This window comes from Rhineura floridana, chromosome 3 (assembly GCF_030035675.1).
Source record: "Rhineura floridana isolate rRhiFlo1 chromosome 3, rRhiFlo1.hap2, whole genome shotgun sequence".
In the NCBI taxonomy this organism is placed as follows: domain Eukaryota; kingdom Metazoa; phylum Chordata; class Lepidosauria; order Squamata; family Rhineuridae; genus Rhineura; species Rhineura floridana.
Genome location: NC_084482.1, coordinates 172,784,676 through 172,807,994, shown reverse-complemented (window position 1 = coordinate 172,807,994; position 23,319 = coordinate 172,784,676). Strand labels below are relative to the sequence as shown.

The 23,319-nt window shown below is 40.2% G+C and overlaps 1 protein-coding gene across 1 annotated transcript in view; it reads right to left on the bottom strand.

Annotated features, from left to right (window-relative positions):
- RYBP (RING1 and YY1 binding protein) overlaps window positions 1-22,564 on the bottom strand; it is a 67,867-nt gene extending 45,303 nt beyond the window's left edge. Inside the window, exons 1-2 of the mRNA XM_061618611.1 lie at window positions 22,062-22,564; window positions 20,816-20,941 (exon numbers count right to left, since the gene is read on the bottom strand). Coding sequence (XP_061474595.1) covers window positions 20,816-20,941; window positions 22,062-22,093 — 158 coding nt within the window. The 5' untranslated portion in view covers window positions 22,094-22,564. The remainder of the gene's footprint in view (window positions 1-20,815; window positions 20,942-22,061) is intronic.
- Window positions 22,565-23,319: the final 755 nt, after the last annotated feature.

Genomic DNA, 23,319 nt, shown 5'->3' with positions numbered 1-23,319 from the left:
TTACCAACATGCTTGGGAATTGTTTAAAAACACTATATTAGAAACTCAACTGGAGTGTATACTGCAGATCAGGAAAGGTACCTGTGATGTTCCTGCTTATAGTGTAAATATGGTAAGTGCTGTTTATATAGAAGACATATGGTAAGTGAAGTGAAAGAGGAGGGGGGAGTACATGAGCAGTAGAATGCTGGATGATTGGCTGAGCATTTGAATGGCTGGGAGTATAAATGGAAGAATGACAGTTGAATCTGGGTGGATGTTGGGAGTGTGGAGAAAGAGGGAGTTGGAGTTCTGATTAATAATAAGTCAAGTACAAAACAGGAATAGATGAAACCATACGCTTGTGAAACATTCTAAAACTAATCTTGTTATTTCTGATATTTAATAAATACTTATTTGGTTTACCAAAGGCCTGATCCTTGGCTGGGGGATATACATACCAGAAGGGAGGGCAAGGTAATTACCAAGGCTGAACAGAAACAGTATCTAATGGTGGCAGCGGTGAAGGGAGGAATAATAACAATTCAAGTATCCAGAGCAACCCAGAGTTGTATGCGTTATCTATAAAGATACAAGGGGGTTGGGAACAGCATAAGCATGCAGTCACAAAAGTAACCAGCTAGAGAGAGACTCAGGCAAAGTCTCTGGGAGTATTGGTTATAGGACGTGACTGGTGGTGCTGCCTAGCAGGGGGATCTAGTGAGATCTGTGCTAGAGCGGAGTGAGAAACCATATAAAGGACGGTCCAGACTGGTGGTATCCCTGGTGGTGCCTAGTGAAAGGCAGTAGCCACAAGCAGGTGGGAACCTGACAGGGAGAACCAGGGAAGGACGTCACAGTACCACCAAGACTAAGAGGATTCCGGCATGGTTAACAAGCAGAATCAAAAAAGCTATTAGAGGCAAGAAAGCTTCCTTTAAAAAAAAAATGGACGTCTTGTCCAAATTAGGGAAATAAAAAGGAACGCAAACTCTGACAAAAGAAATACAAGAAGAACATACAGGATCCTAAACACAAATTTGAGGAGCACATTGCTAAAAACATAATAACCAACAAAACAATTCTTTAAATATATTCAAACCAGGAGACCATCTAGGGAGGGGGTTGGGCCCTTGGATGACAAGGGAGTTAAAGGTGTGCTAACCAGGATAAGGAGATTGCAGAGACGCTAAACAAATTCTTTGTATCTGTTTTTACAGTGGAGGATACAGGACAGATCCCTGTGCCTGAACTAACATTTGGAAGGAAGTCTGAGGAACTGAGGCAGATAGCGGTGACAAGAGATGACATTCTAGGCTTTATAGACAAAATAAGATCTGACAAATTGTTGAGTCTGAATGGCAGCCACCCGAGAGTTCTCAGAGGACTGTATCTGAGACAGCTGTTCTTCTAACAAAAATATGTAACCTTTCCCTTAGACCTACCTCCATACCTGAGGACTGGAAAGTGGCCAATGTAACACTAATCTTTAAAATGGGATCCATGGGGGATCCTGGAAATTACAGGCCAGTTAGCTTAATGTCTGCCCTGGGAAAACTAGGAGAAACTATTGTTAAAGATTTAATAACCAAGATATAGAAAAGCAAGTCTTGCTGAAGCAGAGCTAGCATGGCTTCTGCAAGAGTAAGTCTTGTCTCACCAAGCTACTGGAGTTCTTTGAGAGTGTCAGCAAGCATATAGATAGAGGTGATCTGGTTGATATGGTGTCAGGGTGGATAAAAATCAGTGATTTTTTAAAAGAAATGATTTTTAAAATTTAAATTAGATTTTTATTTGTTTAAAAAATCATTTATAAAATAGTACATCTCTCTCTCGTTCAATTCTATCTTATTACAAACAGGCTAAACCTACACTTCCAGACTTGTTAAAATGAATTAACAGCTCTAACACACTCACATATATTGAGTTACCTACCAATCAAACATGGGCATTTATTTCAGTTTTTTATTTCATGAAAATGGCTCTGCCTAGCCTAGCTTCAAACTCTCGCTACTTGGACTTTCAGTTTCTTTTTCTCTGACTAAAGTTACATGTGCAAAGACACATGCTGGATGGGAATGGGATTATTGTTGTTCTGAATGTATGTGGTGGTGGAGTTGGGCTACACATGGACAAAAGAATTAGGGCAGAGACAATATAGAAAAGGACAGCTGGAGGTAGAGTAGAAAGGAACAGTGGAGAGAAAGAAAGAAAAAAGGGAAGACATAGTGCAGTTTTCATATTCCCTCCCTCTCACTTTTGCCACAGAAGAACTGCCATGGCTTCTAGGCGTAAAAGAGACCCTATCTGGGAATATTTTGAATACATTTCTTCCTGGGCAAAAAAGGAAAATCTGCAAAGTGTAAATAGTGTAAGAAGGAGATGCAGGGCCCTACTTGCAAGAATGATGAAACGTCTTAATGAACTCTGCTTATTGGGAGAAAAGAACGGGGATGAAGATGTGGATATGTCTGAAGAACAATGTGGATCAAATGGTTATTAAATTGAATAATTTACTTTGTAATGCATTATGGTAATGTATCCTTCGTCAAGACTCTCTATGTCTTTTAGTATTAGTGTCATTCAACATGCTGTTTCCTATGTTGGATGTTAAGAGAAAAAAGCTGAGCTCCTAATGGCTTGTTTAATCAGTTAACTGGGTTTAGAAACTATAACCCAAGATTACGGTATAGAAAGATGCAGTTAAGAGTTGCCACTGGGTGTCGTTTTCTTATTTTATACTACATAACACGCCCTTTATTTTGCAACATCATGGCAGACCATAATGATGATGCCATAAGTCCATACCCTGTTTTGCTTCAGCATAACTCATCTTCCCTAGGGAACTCCATTCTATACTTGTTTTCTCAAAAAACAAGCATGTACAGCTTGACACAAGCAATATAATGTACTATTTCCTAAATAAATAAAAATCAAGTTATCTAAACAATTACACAAAGTGTACCCTCCTTGTAAAATGCTATACTGAGTTGTAAATTAACATGTTTTAGTAATTAGATCTGCACCATTGTTTAAGAAATATGTGAAGAACTGTAAGTAACTGGTCCCAGGCTATGGTCTGAAGGCACATAAGGCCAGTACCCTGCTGAAGCTAATCAGGATCAGGTCTGGTCAGTGCCTGGATAGGAGACCGCCTGAGAACCATATGTAAGCCGCATTGGGTTTCTACCATGAAAAGAAAGGAGGAGTATAAATGTAATAAATATACACTGATTTAAATCATGATTTAAATCAATTATTTAAATTGCCCTGGTTTAAATCAATCCACCCTGCATAGTGTACTTGGACTTTCAAAAAGCTTTCAACAAGATACCTCATCAAATACTCACGAGTAAGCTTAGCAGTCATGGAATAAGAGAGGTAGATCAGGAGCTAATCATGTAACAGGAAGCAGAGAGTAGGAAAATAAAGGGACAGTTCTTCCAGTGCAGGGATGTAAAAAGTGGAGTTCCCCAAGGATCAGTATTGGGACCTGTGCTTTTTAACTTGTTCATAAATGATCTAGAGTTAGGGGTGAGTAGTGAGGTAGCCATATTTACTGATGATGCTAAATTGTTCAGGGCTGTTAAACAGAGATTGTGAAGGACCTCTCCAAACTGATTCAATGGACGGTAAAATGGCAAATATAATTTAATGTGATCAAGCGTGAAGCGATGCATGTCAGGGCAAAAAATCTTAATTTCACATATACGGTCATGTGATCTGAACTGGCAGTGACTGACCAGGAATGAGACTTTAGGGTCGCAGTGGACAGCTCTATGAAGACTTCGACCCAATGTGCAGCAGCTGTGAAAAAGACAAATTCCATGCTAGGCATCATTAGGAAAAGTATTGAAAATAAAACTGCTGATATTGTAATACCATTATACAAATCTATGGTGCAGCTGTATTTGGAATACTATGTATAGCTCTGGTCACCTCACCTCAAAAAGGATATTGTAGAGTTGGAAAAAAGTTTAAAAAACAACAACCAAGATGATCAAGGGGATGGAACAACTCCCCTATGAAGAAAGGTTGCAGTATTTGAAGCTTTTTAGTTTAGAGAAAAGGCGAGTCAAAGGTGACATGATAGAAGTTTATACCATTATGCAAGACATGGAGAGAGTGGCTGGAGAGAAGTTTTTCTCCTTCTCTCATAATTCTAGAACTTGTGGACATCTAGTGAAGCTGAGTTGCAAGATTCAGGATAGATGAAAGGAAGTACTTCTTCACACAGCGCATAGTTAAGCTATGGAACTCACTCCCATAGGAGACAGTGAGGGCCACCAACTTGGACGGCTTTAAAAGAGGATTAGACAAATTCATGGAAGATAACGGTATCAAAGGCTACTTACCACAATGGCTATGCTCTGCCTCACAGTTGGATGCAGTATGCTTCTGAATACCAGCTGCTGAAACTACAGGAAGGGAGAATGCTTTTGCACTCAGGTCCTGCTTGCAAGCTTCCCATGGGCATTTGATTGGCCACTATGGGAACAGGTGCTGGGCAGCTGGTCTGATCCAGCAGGCTGCTGCTATGTTATTTATTTATTTATTTATTTATTTATTTATTTATTTATTTATATCCCACCCTTCCTCCCAGTAGGAGCCCTTGTTCTTAAGCATTAATGCTATTTAACATCTCCTGTAATTTTACTTGGACTAAACTTTTTTATCTGCAGTCATTTGTAATTGGGAGTTAATTGTGAGATATATAGAAGCCTGTTTTGAAGTATTACAAAAAAATGCTGTCAAGAGCTTTAGCTCAGATTGTACCATAATTGGTTAGCTATACAACTGTTCAATGCAAAGATGTATCACTGAACACCAAAGTCAGGATCATTCAGACCATGGTATTCCCGATCTCTATGTATGGATGTGAAAGTTGGACAGTGAAAAAGGCAGATAAGAGAAAAATCAACTCATTTCAAATGTGGTGCTGGAGGAGAGCTTTGCGCATACCATGGACTGCGAAAAAGACAAATAATTGGGTGTTAGAACAAATTAAACCAGCACTACCATTAGAAGCTAAAATGATGAAACTGAGGTTATCATACTTTGGACACATCATGAGAAGACATGATTCACTAGAAAAGACAATAATGCTGTGGAAAACAGAAGGGAGTAGAAAAAGAGGAAGGCCAAACAAGAGATGGGTTGATTCCATAAAGGAAGCCACAGAGCTGAACTTACAAGATCTGAACAGGGTGGTTCACAACAGATGCTCTTGGAGGTCACTGATTCATAGGGTCACCAAAAGTCGTAATCGACTTTAAGGCACATAACAACAACAATAGAACTGTTCATACTGTGCCACGATTGTTTTATATCATGTAGCATATGACATGTTATGTTTTAATATCATGCAACAAGAACAGATTTGTTTGACAACAATTGGCAACACTACACCAATCTCAAAAGAATGGCTACAGAATGCATCACCATTGCTATAAGGATATTGACTCAGCTGCAGCTCTCTGAGGCTCTCACACTCCAACGGAGGAGCAAAGTAATTCTGTGCATGACTTTTTCCATCAACTGTCAAACACAAAAATTAAGTACACTGTCTCAACTACCCTAACAAAAATATCTACTGAAACTGAAAGCTCAGATATACTTGTTTAAAATGGAAATCAGATTTCTATGACACTACACTAATTCTATTTGAATCCTTAATCTATAATTTCAGCAAATTAGCCATGAAAGAAAAATCTATTATCTTACACAATGAAGATGGTATTATATCACATTTAGCCTATTTACTTCTAGGGCTGTCAACTGATTCTAAATAACCAGCACATTTACTGTCTTGCTCTTAAATGTATTAATTGATTTTTAAAATTTCAGTGTTCTCAACAGAGATTGAGTGTTAAAGATTCAACGGTAGCAGTTACTTGAAAAACAGTCAAGTCCAGTCTTGCAGCTAGCACCTTGCCAACTTGCTGAATGTATAACAAGTCCTTCCAGGTAAATAGCTTGCCTCTCTCGCCTCTTAAGACAACATCTAATGCACACAGATATGCTGGCAACATTTCTTTTTCTTGGCTTAGTTTTATTTTATTAACATGCAAGTTATGGACAAGTAAAATATTGCTCAGAATATCACTTAAATGCATTGTACAAACCTCGAGATGTGTAAAAGCAACCTACCACACAGCATCTCCAATAAATACACTAGCATTTAATTCGTCATTAATTGTTTAGTCATAACTATTAATGTTTTTCACTCTTTCATTTTGTTTAGGAGTATGAAATATAACAACTTATATAAGGTTTCTTGAAGTACAATTAAATAATACACTCAAAATAATCATGACACCAGAGAAAGTTATTTACTTGTTTTCCTTCCCTGTCCCCAATGGAGTTGCAGGGTCTCAGTAATAGCAGCACAGGGGTAAGAGAGCTAGTACACAATATTAACATTACAGAGGAAAGCCTCCCCTTCATCTAATGATGTGCTCCATCCAAGTATGCCCAAGGGACAAATGACTGTGCTGGCTGATTGACTCCATCACAGGGCCATCGTCCATCAATGTATTGCATGTTCTATTGAAATCTGAGAAAGTGCAAGTCCTCAGTACTGCAAGCACTTTCAGAATTGAGAATACTACAACCCAGCAGGTCAAATAATATACGCAAAGAAACAGAAACATGTCTTTGGTAGCCAGGCACAGAAGTCATTAGGGATGAGCGAGAAGTTAGATTCAGTTCACATCTTATTATTATTATTAGATTTATATTCCGCCCTTTCTCCCAGTAGGAGCCCAGTGCAGCAAACAAAGGCACTAAAACACTTTAACACATCATAAAAACAGACTTTATATTAAAATAAAACCACCATTAAAACATATTAAAACAAAACATCTTTAAAAACATTCTGAAAAGCTTTAAAAACATCTATGCTTTTTAAAAAAAGATTTAAAAACATTAAAACACAAATTTAAAGCCAAAGTTATCAAATTCACACTTTCCAAAGTAATATGAGGACCGAAACATAACCATCCTTTGAAAATTGCACTTAACCAAATTTTGGGACACGGTTCTCCAACCAACCAATATTCATAGAAGTGCATATACTGTATTAAAGGGAAATGTGTATAAAAATGCATATAAGTGAAAATAACATACAAAAATACATTACATTAGGACAACTTGCTTGCAAAAATGTGTACAGTAGTCAAAGCTGCATACAAAAAATGTACTGATTAGAAGAAATTGGCACTACAATACTCAACAACTTTCATGACGACTTAAAAAACAGTTCAAAAATTGCTGCAGAAATGTAGAGAACCTATTAGAAAAAATCACTAATAGGCAAAAAACCTTGTGGTTTAAGAACATACCTATAGCCAACACATATTACTATCAAACTTTTAAAAGGAGGGAAATTGGGCAACTATAGTGAATGCACCAGGGAAGCAGGAGACCTGACCTCCTCTCTGAGATATTGGACTGCCCTACAAAGTTGCCAAAATGCAACAACAATTTGGGCTGGTCTTTCACAGTCCAATCCACTTCCTGTGTAGTTTGGAAGAATTTGGTAACATGGGCCTATGGAGAGTGGTGGAAACACCTGCCATCTCCAGAGATGGAGAATTACATTTTTGTATGTTTGTTGGTGTTCTTCTTACTTTTGCTTCTTTCCTGCATTACTATTGTTTCTACAGAGAATCTAATCTAGAAATTTTTATTTCCCTCATTGTTCATCCTAGTAACCTGTGTCAAATTTATATTTATTAATTTCAAAGCCTTTTTATTGGTCAATGTCATATGATGGTGAAGACCGCCTTTTGTGTTTCAAACTGGAGGTTATGCTCTATTTCTATTTTGGGTACATTAATAATTGAATCTGAAACTGCAGTTTGATGTACAATCAAACTGATTACAATACGTTGCTACTTAAGCAATGAATCTAGCTGCTGGGGGAAACAAACTGGTCTGCCCAAGATGAATGTTTTCAGCCTGCTATGCTTAATCCACTTCATTTGAGGAAAGGTGGGCATGGTCAATTAAAAACACACCTAGAAATTTGTTAGAATAGATTTCACCTCCCACTGTTTTATCTTGTGCAAACTGAGACACTCTTCATGTCCACTGGAGACTATTCTGCAGAATAATTACAATTATTCCACAATTGTTTATGGAGTTTTTTAGTGTATATTCTGCAAAGTGTTGCTGTGTTTCACATATTCACAGAAAAAGAAGCAAAAGAAAATGATTTACTGTAGGAAACTTCACTAAAATTGCAAAGTAAATCAAACATATTTAAAGTGACCATCTGAACTATATCAACTATTAATACTGTGCTTCCTCCCTCCTAAAACAAGATCAGCACAGCACGTCTTCTTTCTATTATTTGGGCTGTTTGCAGGTGTTGCCACCACTCATCAAATGCTCAGAGGCACATGTCACCAAATTCTTCCAAGCTACACAGGAAATGGATAGGACTGTGAAAGACGAGCCCAAATTGTGTTTGCATTTTTGACAAATTTGTAGGGCAGTACAATATCTCAGAGAGGAGGTCAGGTCTCGTGCTCCCCTCCTGCATCCACTACAGCCCAATTTCCTGCTTTTTAAAGTTTGATAGAAATATCTGTTGGTTATAGGTACGTTCTTAACCCACAAGGATTTTTGCCTATTAGTGAATTTCTCTGGTTTTTAATCCGGGAGGTAAGAAATGGGATCCTGCGCAAGTTTGCTGGGAATGGATTGGTCATTTGCATGCTTATTGAGTTCAGTGGGATTTATTCCCCTGCAATCATGTTTCGGATAAGTGAAACTGACCACAGGGGAAAGGGAGGAGATGAGGGGGATGGGAGCAGGCAGGAGGGGGAGGGCAGGTTTGATCATTTGCATGTTTATTGAGTTCAGTGGGATTTATTCCTGTGTAATCATGCTTAGGATAGGTAAAAGTGACCAGGGGGGAAGGACGGAGGGCTGGAGTGGGCAGGGGAGGAGGAAAAAAGGAGAAGGGAGGGGAAGGGAGAAGGGAGAGGGGAGGGGAGGGGAAGGAGGGAACATGCAGGTCTGAGCATTTACATGCTTACTGAGTTCACTGGGACTTACTCGTATGCAATCATGGTTAGGATAGGTAAAACTGACCATGGGGAAGGAGAAAGGGGGGAGGGGAGGGGAAGGGAGAGGCAAAAGAAGGGGGAGGAAAGGGGTAAAACGGAGGTGATGGAAAGAGGAGGGCAGGTTTGATCATTTGCATACTTATTGAGTTCAATGGGATTTACTCCAGTGCGATTAATCATGCTTAATATAGGTGACACTGAGCATGGAGGAACGATATAGTGTAAATAATCACTTAATGGCAGTTTGGAAATAATTGAGAAAATAAGTTGGTCCCTTGGCATTTCTAAAAGGCAATGCTCCTTTTTACATGATTCAATTGTTGACTAAGCCGAAAATCCTATGCGTATTTATCTGAAGAGTATGAGCACTTCCAGACTACTGCACTTCTGCGCTGATCTCTCTGACAGTCAGGTAGATGCCAGTAAATGCCCTTGTGCAATAAGAGTGCACCTTCATAACCCATCACAAAGAAAACAAGGACATTGTGATAAATAGCAGTGGCTAAATAGCAACAAATATGATTCCAAAAATTCCAATTCCCAGCCACCCCCTGGACATTTTTCAGTTGAAAAAATGACAGAGAACTGTGTGGAAAATTTATGATAACCTCATGATTGCCACATCATATCACCTCTGTGCAAATTTTGTGAAAACAAATTAGGACAATTACTCAATATACACTTCATCTGGAAGCAACCTTCTCAATATACACCTCATCTAGGGGTGTGGAAACTTCTTGGCTCTGCAGGTCAGATCCCTATCAGATCCTAGCCTTGTGAGCCAAATTTTACAGGGAGATGGCGCTGCCCACCTCTCAATTACTTGACTTCAAAATAACATTAGATGACTGCACACTCTGAAGTCCCAAAGTCAGGACTTCAAAGCACAATTCAGGGCTTCCAAAGAGACCTGTGCAGTGCTTTAAAGCATCTGACGTTTTTGCTAATGGGAAGCTGAGCCAAAGCCTGTTCCATGAAGGGTGGTAGAACCAAAGAGTGCTGTCTCTTGCCAATGCACACTCAGGAACACACTTTAAGGCTCCCAAATGTGCATTTGCAGGTGCATTTCTATCTACGCTACACCTGGTGTCACCTATGATGTCATGTATGAGACAGGTGGGTGTGGTTTAGGGAAAACTGCCTTGGAGGCCAACTCTGAACCCCTAGCTAGTGAACAAAGTTTGCCCTGCAGGCCAGAGGTTCTCATGCCGATCTAGAAATTACCCAAGTCCCATTGAACTAAGAGGTACTTACACAACTGTGCAGCACATCCTTTATTCTTTTTACCAGCAACTAACAATAGGAATAGTTTCTTCTTTGTGCCCATGTCTTAACTCTACGTTCAACCAGAGTTGGTGAGAATTCTCTTTCAGGTGTTTGGAGAAGCAGTTTTAAATTACCTGTGTATTCAACAGCTAGCATATGGTAGGCGTGGTTTTAAAACATGCAGAAACCTTCTAAAAGTAATTTGAATCTAGGAATTCTATTCAACTACCATCTCCATCATGTCCTACCCAAAATGCACAGAAATAGTAGAACAGGTCATATAATAACTACTTTTCATATTTTGATATTTTTAATCCCACCCAGCCTTCCCCCCAAAAAACTATTCATTTTTTCCCTAATCTTTACCCTTCTTAATATTCATGGAAGATGTTTAATTAAACTCATTCAGCAACTATGCTTTTTACAAGCAACTCTACAGTAAATGTTAAAAGCATATGGGAGGGGGAGATGCAGATATATCTTTAAAAGGTAACAACAGTCTAATGATTCAACAGCACTTGCCCCTCTGTACAATGAAAAGGAAGATGCTACATCTAGCTTGTAAAAATCTGAAGCATCTTGTTGACAACGTTGCCAAGAATGTGGCATCTAGGATTTTTAGACATTTTATCAGCCTCAGGCACAGAGAAACATGGAACTCTAAGAAAAAGATTTTAAAAGGAAATCCATGACACTAAATCCACTAAAGCTTATTACATGTTTCTCAACAAAAATCTGAGAACCTGAATACAGGAGCAAGATGCAATCCATGCAGATTGGAGTCCGAAGCCAAAAAGCCAATTCCAGTAACAAAGGATTAGGGTGAACCAAAATCAGTTGCTATAAACCCATATAGATTGCATGTAGAGCAAGCATCAAAAGGGAAAGCACAGGTCAAAGAATCTGTCCAAAATTAGGAAGAACCAAGGAACTAGAGGCAGACACAGATGAGCAAGATGGACTGAGATGGGCACAAAAAGGCAAAAAGCAGTGGCAGTAAGAAACAGCTACAAGGCAAATTGCTTTCAAGCATGGAATCAGCAATACTTAAGTAGTAGCCAAGTTACCGCATTGCTTAGAAGAGAGTCTCCAAATTTCTGAGGTTTATATCCAGCAAGATTAAATAGCAAAAACCAGTTGCTTTCTTTGGAGTCAGAGCTATGCAAATTAGAAAGTCACCACATCAGATCCTCTTGCAAGTTCAAGCCTAAACTAGAATGGAGCTACAGAACCCACAATATCCTGCCAAGGGCAAGTTTCCCAATTCAAGCAATGATATCTCTTACACGAAACCTATGGCAGTGGTATGCAAAATTAAGGCTAAATGACAGTTAAGGCCAAGTATGATCAGATATTGTACAACAACTTATGAAAATGCTTAGTACAGGAACACAGGATACAAATTTCACTGAAAATAGGTACTCCAGACAAACAGGAACTACTGCAGAGTTCAACAAAAGCTTTTCTTTTAAAACTGAGCATTATTATTCATGTCCTAGGCTTCTTCAACTGACTGAATTAGTATAATTCCAGATCCACAATGGATGAAGACACCAAATAGTCATAAGAAACAAGATCATATTTCAAATTCCTTAAACCCATAGAAAGAGTAGTGGATGATATGTTTATTTTTCTGTTTATTATTCAGCAAAACACCAACACACAAAGGTTCTCTTTGTTTCTCTAGAATATGCCAACTTTTAAAAATTAATTATATTATATCCAAATTATTTGTTACATAGCAGAGTAGAACACCAGGATCAGGTGGATAGAACTGTATCTACTGAGAGGGAAAAAACCCTGAAGCTGCATACATAACCTGTGTAAATTCCACTGTAGGTCAAAGGCTACTTGTTATGGAAGAAATGTACAACTTTCCAAATGACCTACATTCTGCAAAGAGACCCACTGACCTACAGAACCGTTTGAAAACTCATAAAGTAGGTCACTGGGTTTCACTGTTTTTAAGCATTACACTTTGAAAGAGACACACAGTGACTAAATCTAAAACAAATGCACATCACAGAGGATCTCCACATGCAGTGATCTACCAGTTTTTTAACCAAACTGCATAGCATAAAACTATTCTCTTTCAAGTCACATGGTTGGCTTCTATTTCTCTTAAACGATTCAAATGAAAGAGTGTTTAGATGTAAGTTTTCCACAGGTGAATGTTACAGTTTTTCTGACTAGTCTATTGAACAACAAAATTGTCAGAGACAGTGAATGAAGATACACACAAAAGTTTGTTTTCATTTAGGGCCTATTAGCAAGCTCCAGGGAAAAGGATGAACTGCCCAGAGTTGATGCCAGTAAAAATAAAATACCATTCCTAGCTACCTTTCCAGCTTTGAAATTCTTCATTTCATCTACTATAGCTTTTAGACCAGGCACAGCACAGACATGGAAAAAGAAAGTGTGTGTGTGGGGTGGGGGGGAGGAACCATATGTTTTTAAATTGTATATTGGATGTTATATGTTGTGAACTGCCCAGAGAGCTTCGGCTATGGGACGGTATAGAAATATAATTAATAAATAATAAAAATAAATAAGAAGGCATCTCTTGGAATCATTGTGGGATTGTTTCCAATGCTACCTGAAGGGACAAAATATCAAACACAAAAGCACTTTGTAACTTCCAAGAGGGCTGTGCAGCTCTGAATACACATTTTGTAAACCTTCTGTGCATGACAATACAGCCCATTTGGATGCTAAGGTGTTATTTTAGGTGGTTCCCCTTCCCTCTTATGATACTGCCCCATCTTAGAAACTTGATTAGGGAAATGTGTTAGAAACATTCCTCAAGATCCAAAACGGAGACATAGGATTCCAGAAGAGAAAGCAGGGAGAAAACTTCCTTTTGCCCAAATCAAATTGCAGGGCCAATTCTGAAAAATAGTTCTTTCACAGAGGAATGCTCTTAAATTTTAGTATAAATAAAAAAGCCACACAAGGTTTGCAAGGAATGGCTGTAAATATAAGAGTGCATTCTTGTAAATGGAAGAATACAATCTGATTATTAAGGGTACTGAAAAAATCCACAGGAGTTTTCAATTCTAATTCACTGCCTTTCCATGCAAGTGATCATCCCCTCTTGAATTTTTGTTTCCAAGATAGCTGTACACACAACTATCTTGTGTGTACATACAATAGTCAAAAAGTCTTAAGTATATTTAGAAATGAAAATGAAAGATATGGCGAGCACATTAAATTTGTCAGTCGCTTTTCTTCACAAAAATGAACCCAAAGTGACATACAATCAATTAAAAAGTTAAAACCAGTATAAAAACAAAAACAAAATAAAAAGATAAAAAACACACATAAATATGACAACTGTGGAACAACCCACCCACTAAAAGCAGCTATAACATCAAGAACGTGTGGATAGGCTGAGCTTTGTACTTTCAATACAGTGCTGGACAGTTGTGCTGCCAGTCAGTTATAAAACTTTGTGTGCAGAACTCTGCCTCTTCATCCACTCTCTTTGTTAGCTCTAATCCAACTGCTGATATTTAAATTGCAAATTCTTGTGGGGAGCAACATCTTTTCCCCCCCAAATATTATTCTGTAAAGTGCTATGTATATTGATGGCACTACATAAAAGGACAGGATTAAAGTTATATCATCTGTTACATTTAGAACACTTATCAAACAAGTTGGCCATATTACAGACATTTATCAGGACATATCCCTTACTATATTGCATCTGCTTCAATACAAGTCATAAATCACGCACTATAAATTAATGCCTGATTATTCCAGTTCATTTCAGGGAGCAGAAGGTGGTACAGATGAAGGAAAACAGATCCCATTTCTTACAGGCTGAAATGTATCCTTGAACTGTGATAATACCTCTTTGCTTGCCTGGAGGGAAGATGGAAAAATGGAGGGGAATACATAGAAACTATTTACATGGCTGTATTGTAAAAGGCAAGATTCACATCTGTGGCTCTGCCCACTTTTGCAAGCCAAGTAAAAGCACTCGAGGAGGATGCAGAATGGTGAGGGACACAGCCACCCTGGGCTCCTTCTAGGAGGAAGAGTGGAAAATAAATTTAATAAATAAATAAATGGCTGGGGAGTCATAGAGACCTAGAAGGCAACATCTGGCCCATGGTCTGGAGGTTCCTAACCCCTGCTTTAGTTAAACTGTCTGCCCAAACACAGGCAAAGCAAGGGGGAGGGAAATCTGATTTTTAGAACACAAGTGGCACGCACACAAGTACACTACTCGCTTATCCACACCCAAGCACGTTTTTCTCACCTACATTTATAATTTGATTGGAGTTCACTTCTGGTGTTGGAAAAGAAAAGTGCTAGGGGAGATAAGATTGTGGGAAGATAAGCTGCAGATAGGACTAAACAAGCACACCCCTCTCACACACATGGTATTTTTAAGAATTGGGGCTCTTGCTTCTTGCTTTTTTATGACTTAGGCAGATCCAGATTTAAATAAGCAAGTCTACTGATGTTAAAGAGCCAGTGTGGTGTAGTGGTTAAGGTGTTGGACTACGACCTGGGAGGCCAGGGTTCAAATCCCCACACAGCCATGAAGCTCACTGGGTGACCTTGGGCCAGTCACTGCCTCTCAGCCTCAGAGGAAAGCAATGGTAACCCCCCTCTGAATACCGCTTACCCTATTCAAAGGGCCGCCATAAGTCAGAATTGACTTGAAGGAAGTCCATCATCACTGATGTTACATCTGGTGTGGCCTTTAGAGTTAAAAACAACTGCAAAGTGTCACTTTTCTTGGCATACTGTACTTAACTAATTATGAACACAAGAATTCTATTCAATTTCACACTGATGGTGTCAAAAGAGAACTACTGGGCTGGATTTACAAACAAGATAGCTCAAAAGGGAGATTAAATGCAAGGAAAAAATATGACAGCAGGAACATGCATGCTGTACACAAAGCAAGCAGGCACTATTAAAACTAATAATGGAAAACAATTTGCAGCTTTTGTTAACAATAAAAACATGGCCAGCAAAAGGTTTTTTTAAAAATTGGATGCTGAACAGATAGAAGCAGAAGTTTTAGTCACAAACAACAGTTCTGTACATGGTTACTCAGAAATAAATGCTATTCAGTTCAGTGGAGCTTATTTTTAGCTAAGTGGTATAGGACTGCAGCTTAACTTTTCAGGATTGCAGAGCTACACATAAATCATCATCTGAAAAATCAAAACAGACCCCACAGAAAACCTACATCTCTTTGAACAATGCAAACTATTGTTAAAACTGAGTGGCTGAAGATATGCAAGTCACATATTTAACAATGCTTGTTTTAGCTTTAAGAACTTGCTCCTTGACTAAACTATTCAGAGCCTACTACCCCAAAGTAATGGTTTCCATTGCTGAAGTACTCTTACAATAATAAAGTTTCTCCTAATTTTCAACCAAAATCTACCTTCCTGCAACCTAAGTCCATCAGATCTAGTCTTGTCCTCTGAGACAGCAGAGAACAAGTTTTTGCACAGTTCTATGGCACAGCCCAATGGGGATTTGAAGAGTGCTACCAAGTCCCCCTCCAGTCTTCTCTTCCGGAGGTTAAACATACCCAGTTCTTTCAACTTTTCCTCAAAGGAATTGTTTTTCATCCCACTGATCATCTTTGTTGACTTCCTCTGGACCCATTCCTAGTTGTCTACATTCTTGTTAAAGCACAGTGTGAACTGGACAGTACTCCAGATGAGATCTGACCAGTAGAGAATAAAGCTGATTTTGATTTTATTGCTTATCTTGTATTTATGTTTTTATGCTCAGTTATTATAACCAAGAGAATTTTTATATTATGGGACATAAGTGACATATATAAAATAAAATAAAGGAACTATTTCTTATCATGATTTGAAAACTATGTTTCTATTAATGCAATCTAAAATTGTATCAACCTCTTTTTGCAGCTGCACACACTGCTGACTCATGTTCAAGTTGTAATTGACTACAATCTCAAGATCCTTTTCACATGTACTACTGCCAACCTATGCTTCTGAAATTGAAAGTACATCAAGTACATTGAGTAAACTATATCCAGGTGCAGTTTCATGTGAATTATATTCCTCTGCCACATCATTCACTATTTTATGTAAAACATTCAAAAACAGAAGCATTTCTTGACTGAGAAAACCAAGTGAGGCTTTTACTTTCAGTCATGGATACCTACCTCATTCCCCAAACCACAGCAAACCTTAAAAGTGAATTAGCTCACAATCCACAGTAGCCCTCATAACTCAAGCCAAAATCCACTGGCTAGTACACAAAGCTATATTCTGAGCCTCTGATCAGAAACTAACAAATGTCACCCAGGACACACCCTTAGAATAATACTGAGATGCCCTGGACTGAGCAGGGAAGTGGGGGAATAGAAAGTGGTAATATTTTTTCCAGTATAAGTCTTATTATACAGAGAGGTTACGTTCCTTGTCTGAGTATTTATATAAACAATAAATCATTTCCACTGTTGGACATTCCAGCTTCTGTCTCTAATGTTAGCAGTATCACTCATAAACTGGTAGCTTGTTACTGATATTTTGGAGGACAGATTTACAGGTTCTTAAACAATCCTAGTATATACTAGCAACTGAGATATTCTATCATAAAGGAAAGGTAAAGGTGTCCCCGCACTTGTAGTACAAGTCTTTTCTGACTCTTAGGGTGACATCTTGCAACGTTTACTAGGCAGACTGTATATATGGGGTGGGAATGCCAGTTCCTTCCCCGGCCTTTCTTTACCCCCCAGCATATGCTGGGTACTCATTTTACTGACCACGGATGGATGGAAGGCTGAGTGGACCTCGACCCCTTTTACTGGAGATTCAACTTCCTCCTTCATTGGAACTGAACTCCTGCCGTGAGCAGAGCTTCGGCTGCGTTACCACTGCTTACCACTCTGCACCACGGAAGGTCTTCTATCATACAAATAAGCAAACAGATTGTATCATCAGATGCAAATATTCTGAGTAACAGCCAGACATAAACCATAGCATTTTTGTATATTACGTGTCAAAGTTCCCTGACAACACCACATCACATACAGTAACTCTCAAGCCCAAGCCATAACCAAAAACTCAAGGCAGAATTCATTGTTCAGTTACTATCATTTGAGTTATTCACAGACTTATAAACAATATTCACTTTGTTTATAAAAATACTGTTAATTTTACCTTTATTATGAGATGTCATAAATATCATTGATAACACTTATTTAAAAAGCATAAGGTATGCTTTTTAAGCAAATCAGGTATGGGGAATGTGTGGCCCTCCATATGTTGTTGAATTACAGCATCCATCATCCTTAACCACTGGCAATGCTGGCTGGTACTGATGGGAGTTGGGAGTCCAACAACATATGGAGGAGCCCCAAGTGTCTTAAGTGCATGTGGTAATATTGACTTTGGTGAAACCAGGAAAAGAAACCTAACAAGATGTTTACAATAATCTGATCTGGCCACGGTGACACATGCCTTAGTTACATCCCGTTTAGATTACTGTAACGCACTCTACGTGGGGCTGCCTCTGAAGACTGTTCGGAAACTTCAGTTGGTACAACGTGCTGCAGCCAGAATGCTAACTGGGGCTGGTTACAGGGACCATACTACCCCCCTGTTAAAAAAGCTCCACTGGTTGCCAGTCTGTTTCCGACACAATTCAAAGTGCTGGTGATGACCTATAAAGCCCTATACGGCTTAGATCCAGGCTATTTATCAGACCGTATCTCCCTGTATGAGCCTGCCCGGGCCCTGAGATCCTCAGGAGAGGCCCTTCTCTCAATACCCACATCTTCTCAAGTACGACTAGTGGGGACACGTGAGAGGGCCTTCTCGGTGCCTGCCCCTAGGCTTTGGAATTCCCTTCCTAGGGAGGTAAGAATGATCCCCTCCTTGCAGTCCTTCCGCCAACAAGCAAAGACCTTTAAATTCCAACAAGCCTTTGAAATTGAAGGCTAAGGATGGGATGTGAAGGGTGCTGCATTGCTAATGTCTATTATATTATTTTTAAACTAGTTTGAACTCTTTTAGCTATATGTGTGTATGGTTTTAATATTGGAAATAGTTTAATCTTATTTTAATGTAGATTTTGTATGTTTTTAATTATATGTATTTTTTATCTGGAAGCCGCCATGAGTTCCAGTTTTGGAAAAATGGCGGGGTATAAATAAAGACAATAATAATAACAATAATAATACATTAACTCTACATTGCAGGAAATTCAAAATGAGGAAGAAAGCACACATTTTTCTAGTTCTAATAATCACTTAATAACTATGCCTTAATTAAAAGTTTTCCATTATTAATTCAATTTATTAATTTAATATGTAATTAAATGGGATGATGTTTCCATATCAATATAGTATCACTTGACCCCACCCCCAAATTCTCATGTTACAGCATAGGTTGTCCTTCCTCAGAGACAAAAATATGCTTTTGAACAAGTAAGCATACCCAGCAAATTGCCCAACTTCTGTATCCCTTGTGGGGACTGGTCCCCAGACTGTAGTATGGGAGTGTGAAGTATATATTGTCTCTCAAACTCAAGTCACTCATGAGCACTCAAGCTCCCCAATAAAGTTTGCCCATTCTTGACGGTAAGGCCTTCCCAGTTTCACCACTGAAGCATTATATAGAAAATAAATACTACCCTGGCCCAATCTCATCTGATCTCGGAAGCTAAGCAGGGTCAGGCCTGGTTAGTACTTGGATGGGAGACCGCCTTGGAATACCAGGTGCCGTAGGCTTAGAGCAGCCTTTCCCAACCAGTGTGCCTCCAGATGTTGTTGGACAACAATTCCCATCGTTCCTGTCCATTGGCAATGCTGGCTGAGGCTGATGGGAGTTGTGGTCCAACAACATCTGGAGGCACACTGGTTGGGAAAGGCTGGCTTAGAGGAAGGCAATGGTAAACCATCTCTGAATACCTTTTACCATGAAAACCCTATGAATATATCCAAAAAGATTCATAGAGTCACCATAAGTCATAATCGATTTGAAGGCATATAAGAGCAACAAATGTTATATATACAAAACCAAAGAGAGATCCAATATTGAAGTTTGGAATGTGTTTCTTGCAACTTGAAAACACTGTTCTGTTCTTTAAAAGTGAAATCGGGGTGGAGGAATTTTTTTACTGTACCTTAAATTAAATTTGGCAGAGCCACATAAAATTGATGCAGGAAGTAGTTCTATCCCACAATCTGCCTGTTTTCCATCCTTATTAAACACCATCTACAAAACGCTAAACCTGCAAGTGGATCTACAACAATACAGTCCCAAAGAAAAACAGGTTTTTATGCAAAAGCCACAGCTGGATTCACTGACAGTACTAAAGCCTATAGGAACATCTGAAGTTTTCACAAAGCATGTTTTATACTACAATATATATTAGACTTACAGTTAAAATCAGTGTCCTCCAAAACAGCATGAAGTGTAGAAACAGTCAAAAAGACATGCAAGTTATGTACAGAAGTGCCATCATATGACACTTAACAAATGCACTCATGTCACAAGAAGTCTAAGTGAACCAGAAGAATTCTCCTGTTGAAAGTATACATTTTCAGTTAGTATTGCTCTGCCTAGCTCAACATACTAAAGACTGCTCCCAATCACCAAAACAACTTGCTTTTTCCATTCTGCAGGTTTCACATTAGAACTCTATTCATGGTGAAATACTGTGATCTTTTTTAAAAAGAAAAAGCATGCAACATATGATAAAGTTTATAGCTTTCCGAAAATATCGTGGAGAACATGAAAAATAGAACACCCTATTCACAGTTAAGACAGCTTGTCAACCTAATAACTTTGAAAGAATTACTTAGCCCATACTTAACATTTTCAACATTTTGAAAGAATTTCCATCACTAACAGGTACAAGTTAATCAGAAGAAGAAAAGACATCAAGTTCTCAAAAATCTGCATTGTTTCTACATGTCTTTCTGTAACATAAATGCATGTGTCAGATGTCAGATGGCAGCACTCCTGCATATAGCTTGAAAGTCTTTACAACAATGCTATTCTGCAGGACACTGGTTTTCCACAGAGCTCCCTCCTTACATGACACAAGCCATTATTAGAACAAAAAAGCAGCACTTCAAAGCAATTCCTGTTTTGTGGCTCCTTACTCTATCAACCTTCAGAAAACAAAAAGGCACTCCCCAGACTTTTTTAAAAAACAAACACCACTACCAAAATGGCACAGAAAAATACCCAGCTTCCAATCAAATCTGAATGATCTGAGAAAGGCCCATCAACCTTTTTTTTATCTACAAGCATGGCATACAAATATGCAAATATCATCAAGTAATTATTATATGTCTACAAACATTTGTTTTTAATGTGTACTTAAACAGTTGTAACACAAAATAGGGGTTTAAACAGTATTTCAAAGGTAGTTATTTTTTGTTCCCACCACCATGGTATATCAACAAGTCAGCAGCAGTACAATTAAGGAAGCAGAAAACAGGAGACAATTGTTCACATTTTAATGTGTCAATGTACCTTGTAGAGGTGCCTTTCCTGACATCACATATGCTGCATTTAAAGGCTTCAGCACTGTTCCTAAAGGTGCAGACACTACAATCCCAAAAACCTTCATCAGCTGCAGGTTTTGCTTGCCTTTTTGGCCTTGAGAAGTAGGTGTAGGAAGAAGAGGGAGAAGGAGGGGGAGGAAAGGAAAGGAAAAATAAAACATGTTACAAACAAGATCATAAAGCAAAGCTGTTTCATATAATACTCTGCTTTGCTTGCTTGCCTGTTTTTCTGCTCCTTGCCTAAAAAGTAATCACATTTTGGACGGAGCAGCGATGAAAGGACACAAAATATCTATAAAGCTAAAATACCACTTTGTTTTATCCTCTCACCACGCACATATTTATCCCCAACCTTCCCCATCTCCATACCTCCCAGTAAGAGAGTCTCAAGACAATCAATTTTCACACGACGACTACCCACTGAATCTAGAAGGGCAGGGGAAAGGAGATGGTGGAAGGTATTTGAGCTGGTTACCCTCCCTCTTTTGGGGTGTGTGTGCTTGATTGTACTTTAAAGGCTTGGAGGCGTGTCCCTCCATGCGCCCCCTCCGTCTGTCTGTCTGTCTCCTTTACCTTGTTAAATCTCCCTTTGTCTGAAAGAAGTCAGTGTGAGGAGACGAGGAGCTGTGTGTGTTTGTGTGTGTGTGAGAGAGAGAGAGGCCGCCATAGCTGCTCTAACACCAGATTAGCCCTGGCACCGACAGAGAGAGCGAGAAACACAAATACTTCGCCCTCCTCCTCTTGCTCCTACACACTCCCTCCATCTTAAGAGCCACCCTGGGCACAAAATAGAGCCCCCCCCTTCACTAACAGTTAGCCACACAAGGAGCTCTAGCTTTCCTGCCCCTCCACCCTACAGTTTTCTCCTCAACACAATTGAAAACAAGGAGTTTTCTGTACCTAGCTGGGGAGGAGGCAGGCAGGCAGGCAGGCAGACAAACAAGCTCTCCTCCTTACCCACTTCCTCCATCTTAAAAGCCCACTCCTCCACCACCACTACAACCCCTACCACCACCCGGGGCCTAGTCCCCACACACAGCGCCTCCCTTGAGCATAAAGCGGGTTGGGTGCTCCGGCTGGCACCCACGCACACTCCTTTCTGCCCCCCCCCTTTCCACACTCCCTCCATCTTAGGAAGAGCTCCCACTCTTTCTCGACTACTCCACGAAGCGCCACTACTTCCCTTCTTTCTTGCCTTCCGTCAGCCCTCTTACCTGGTCGGGCTCTTCTTGTCGCCCATGGTCATGGATCGGTTGAGGCGGGGAGGCTCCCCCTTGCCTTGCGCACAAGGAGCGGAGGGCTTACAGGGCTGACTCCTCAGACCAGCAGGCTCCGGGTCCTCCTCAGCCGCCGCCGCTCCTCCTGCCGCTGCCAGGCTCCCGCTCCAGACTAGGGAGCGCAGCCTCGCTCCGCTCTGCTCCCCTCCCAGTCAGCAAGCACGGCTACAGCAGGCGGAGCTCGCGGCCCTCCCCGGCCAATCCGGGCAGCCCGGCCTTGGGCTCCGCTGGGGCGAGGGAAGAAGAACGTGCACCCACCGACCAACACTCAACCCCCTCAGTCGCAGACAAGGAATGGCTCCCTCGGCTAGGAGAACGTTGTTTCCTCAAGACTCCGTGGAAGGAGATGAGGGTGCCGTCGCCGTCGCTGGGCGGCGCCTGGCCACCCACAAGGCCAGCATGTGACCCCGCCTCAGTTTAGTCGCTCGCCTCTTCCTCGCGTTGAGCGTTGCCGTCTTCAGACGTGTGCGTGTACGCACAAACGCAGGAGAAGTGGATTACTCGCGCAAAGAGGTGGGCACGAGAAAGATGACGTGCCGCTTAAATTGTTCACTCACTCGCGTAAAGTGGAGAATGTGTGTCACCCGTCTGTCAGGATGCCTTTCATTTAGCCCCTCGTGAACCGTACTTAATGTGTCATTTCCAGGTTGATTTGTTAGTCGCACATAGGGGCATTCTGCCTTTTAAAGTCGCCTGCTTAACAACAAGTGGGCATTGGGGCCCAGCCAGAAAATAAATTCACTCACCCTGCAGTACGGGATGGTCCATATTCATAAGCGCCTACACTCAGCTCCCCTTCATCCCTGGTCAAATACTGATAGAGGGGGAAACGCCGCAGGCTATTCCAGAGGGGGGGGTGACTGTTGTCAGCGGCCCTCTTGCCTCGTGAGAACGTGGCCCCTCAGACAATTGCCCACAAAGAAGTGGGGGATATGTCCCAATACTCAGGTGTGTTGCTCTATTAACCACCCACAGGAGCAGCCTATGCCTCTTCAGTCAGTTATCAAGTGTACGGACAATATGTCAACATTTGTCCTTTCATGTGTCACCTCCTTGGATGCATACTTAAGAACATAAGAAGAGTCTGCTGGATCAGGCCAGTGGCCCATCCAGTCCAGCATCCTGTTCTCACAGTGGCCAACCAGGTGCCTGGGGGAAGCCTGCAAGCAGGACCCGAGTGCAAGAACACTCTCCC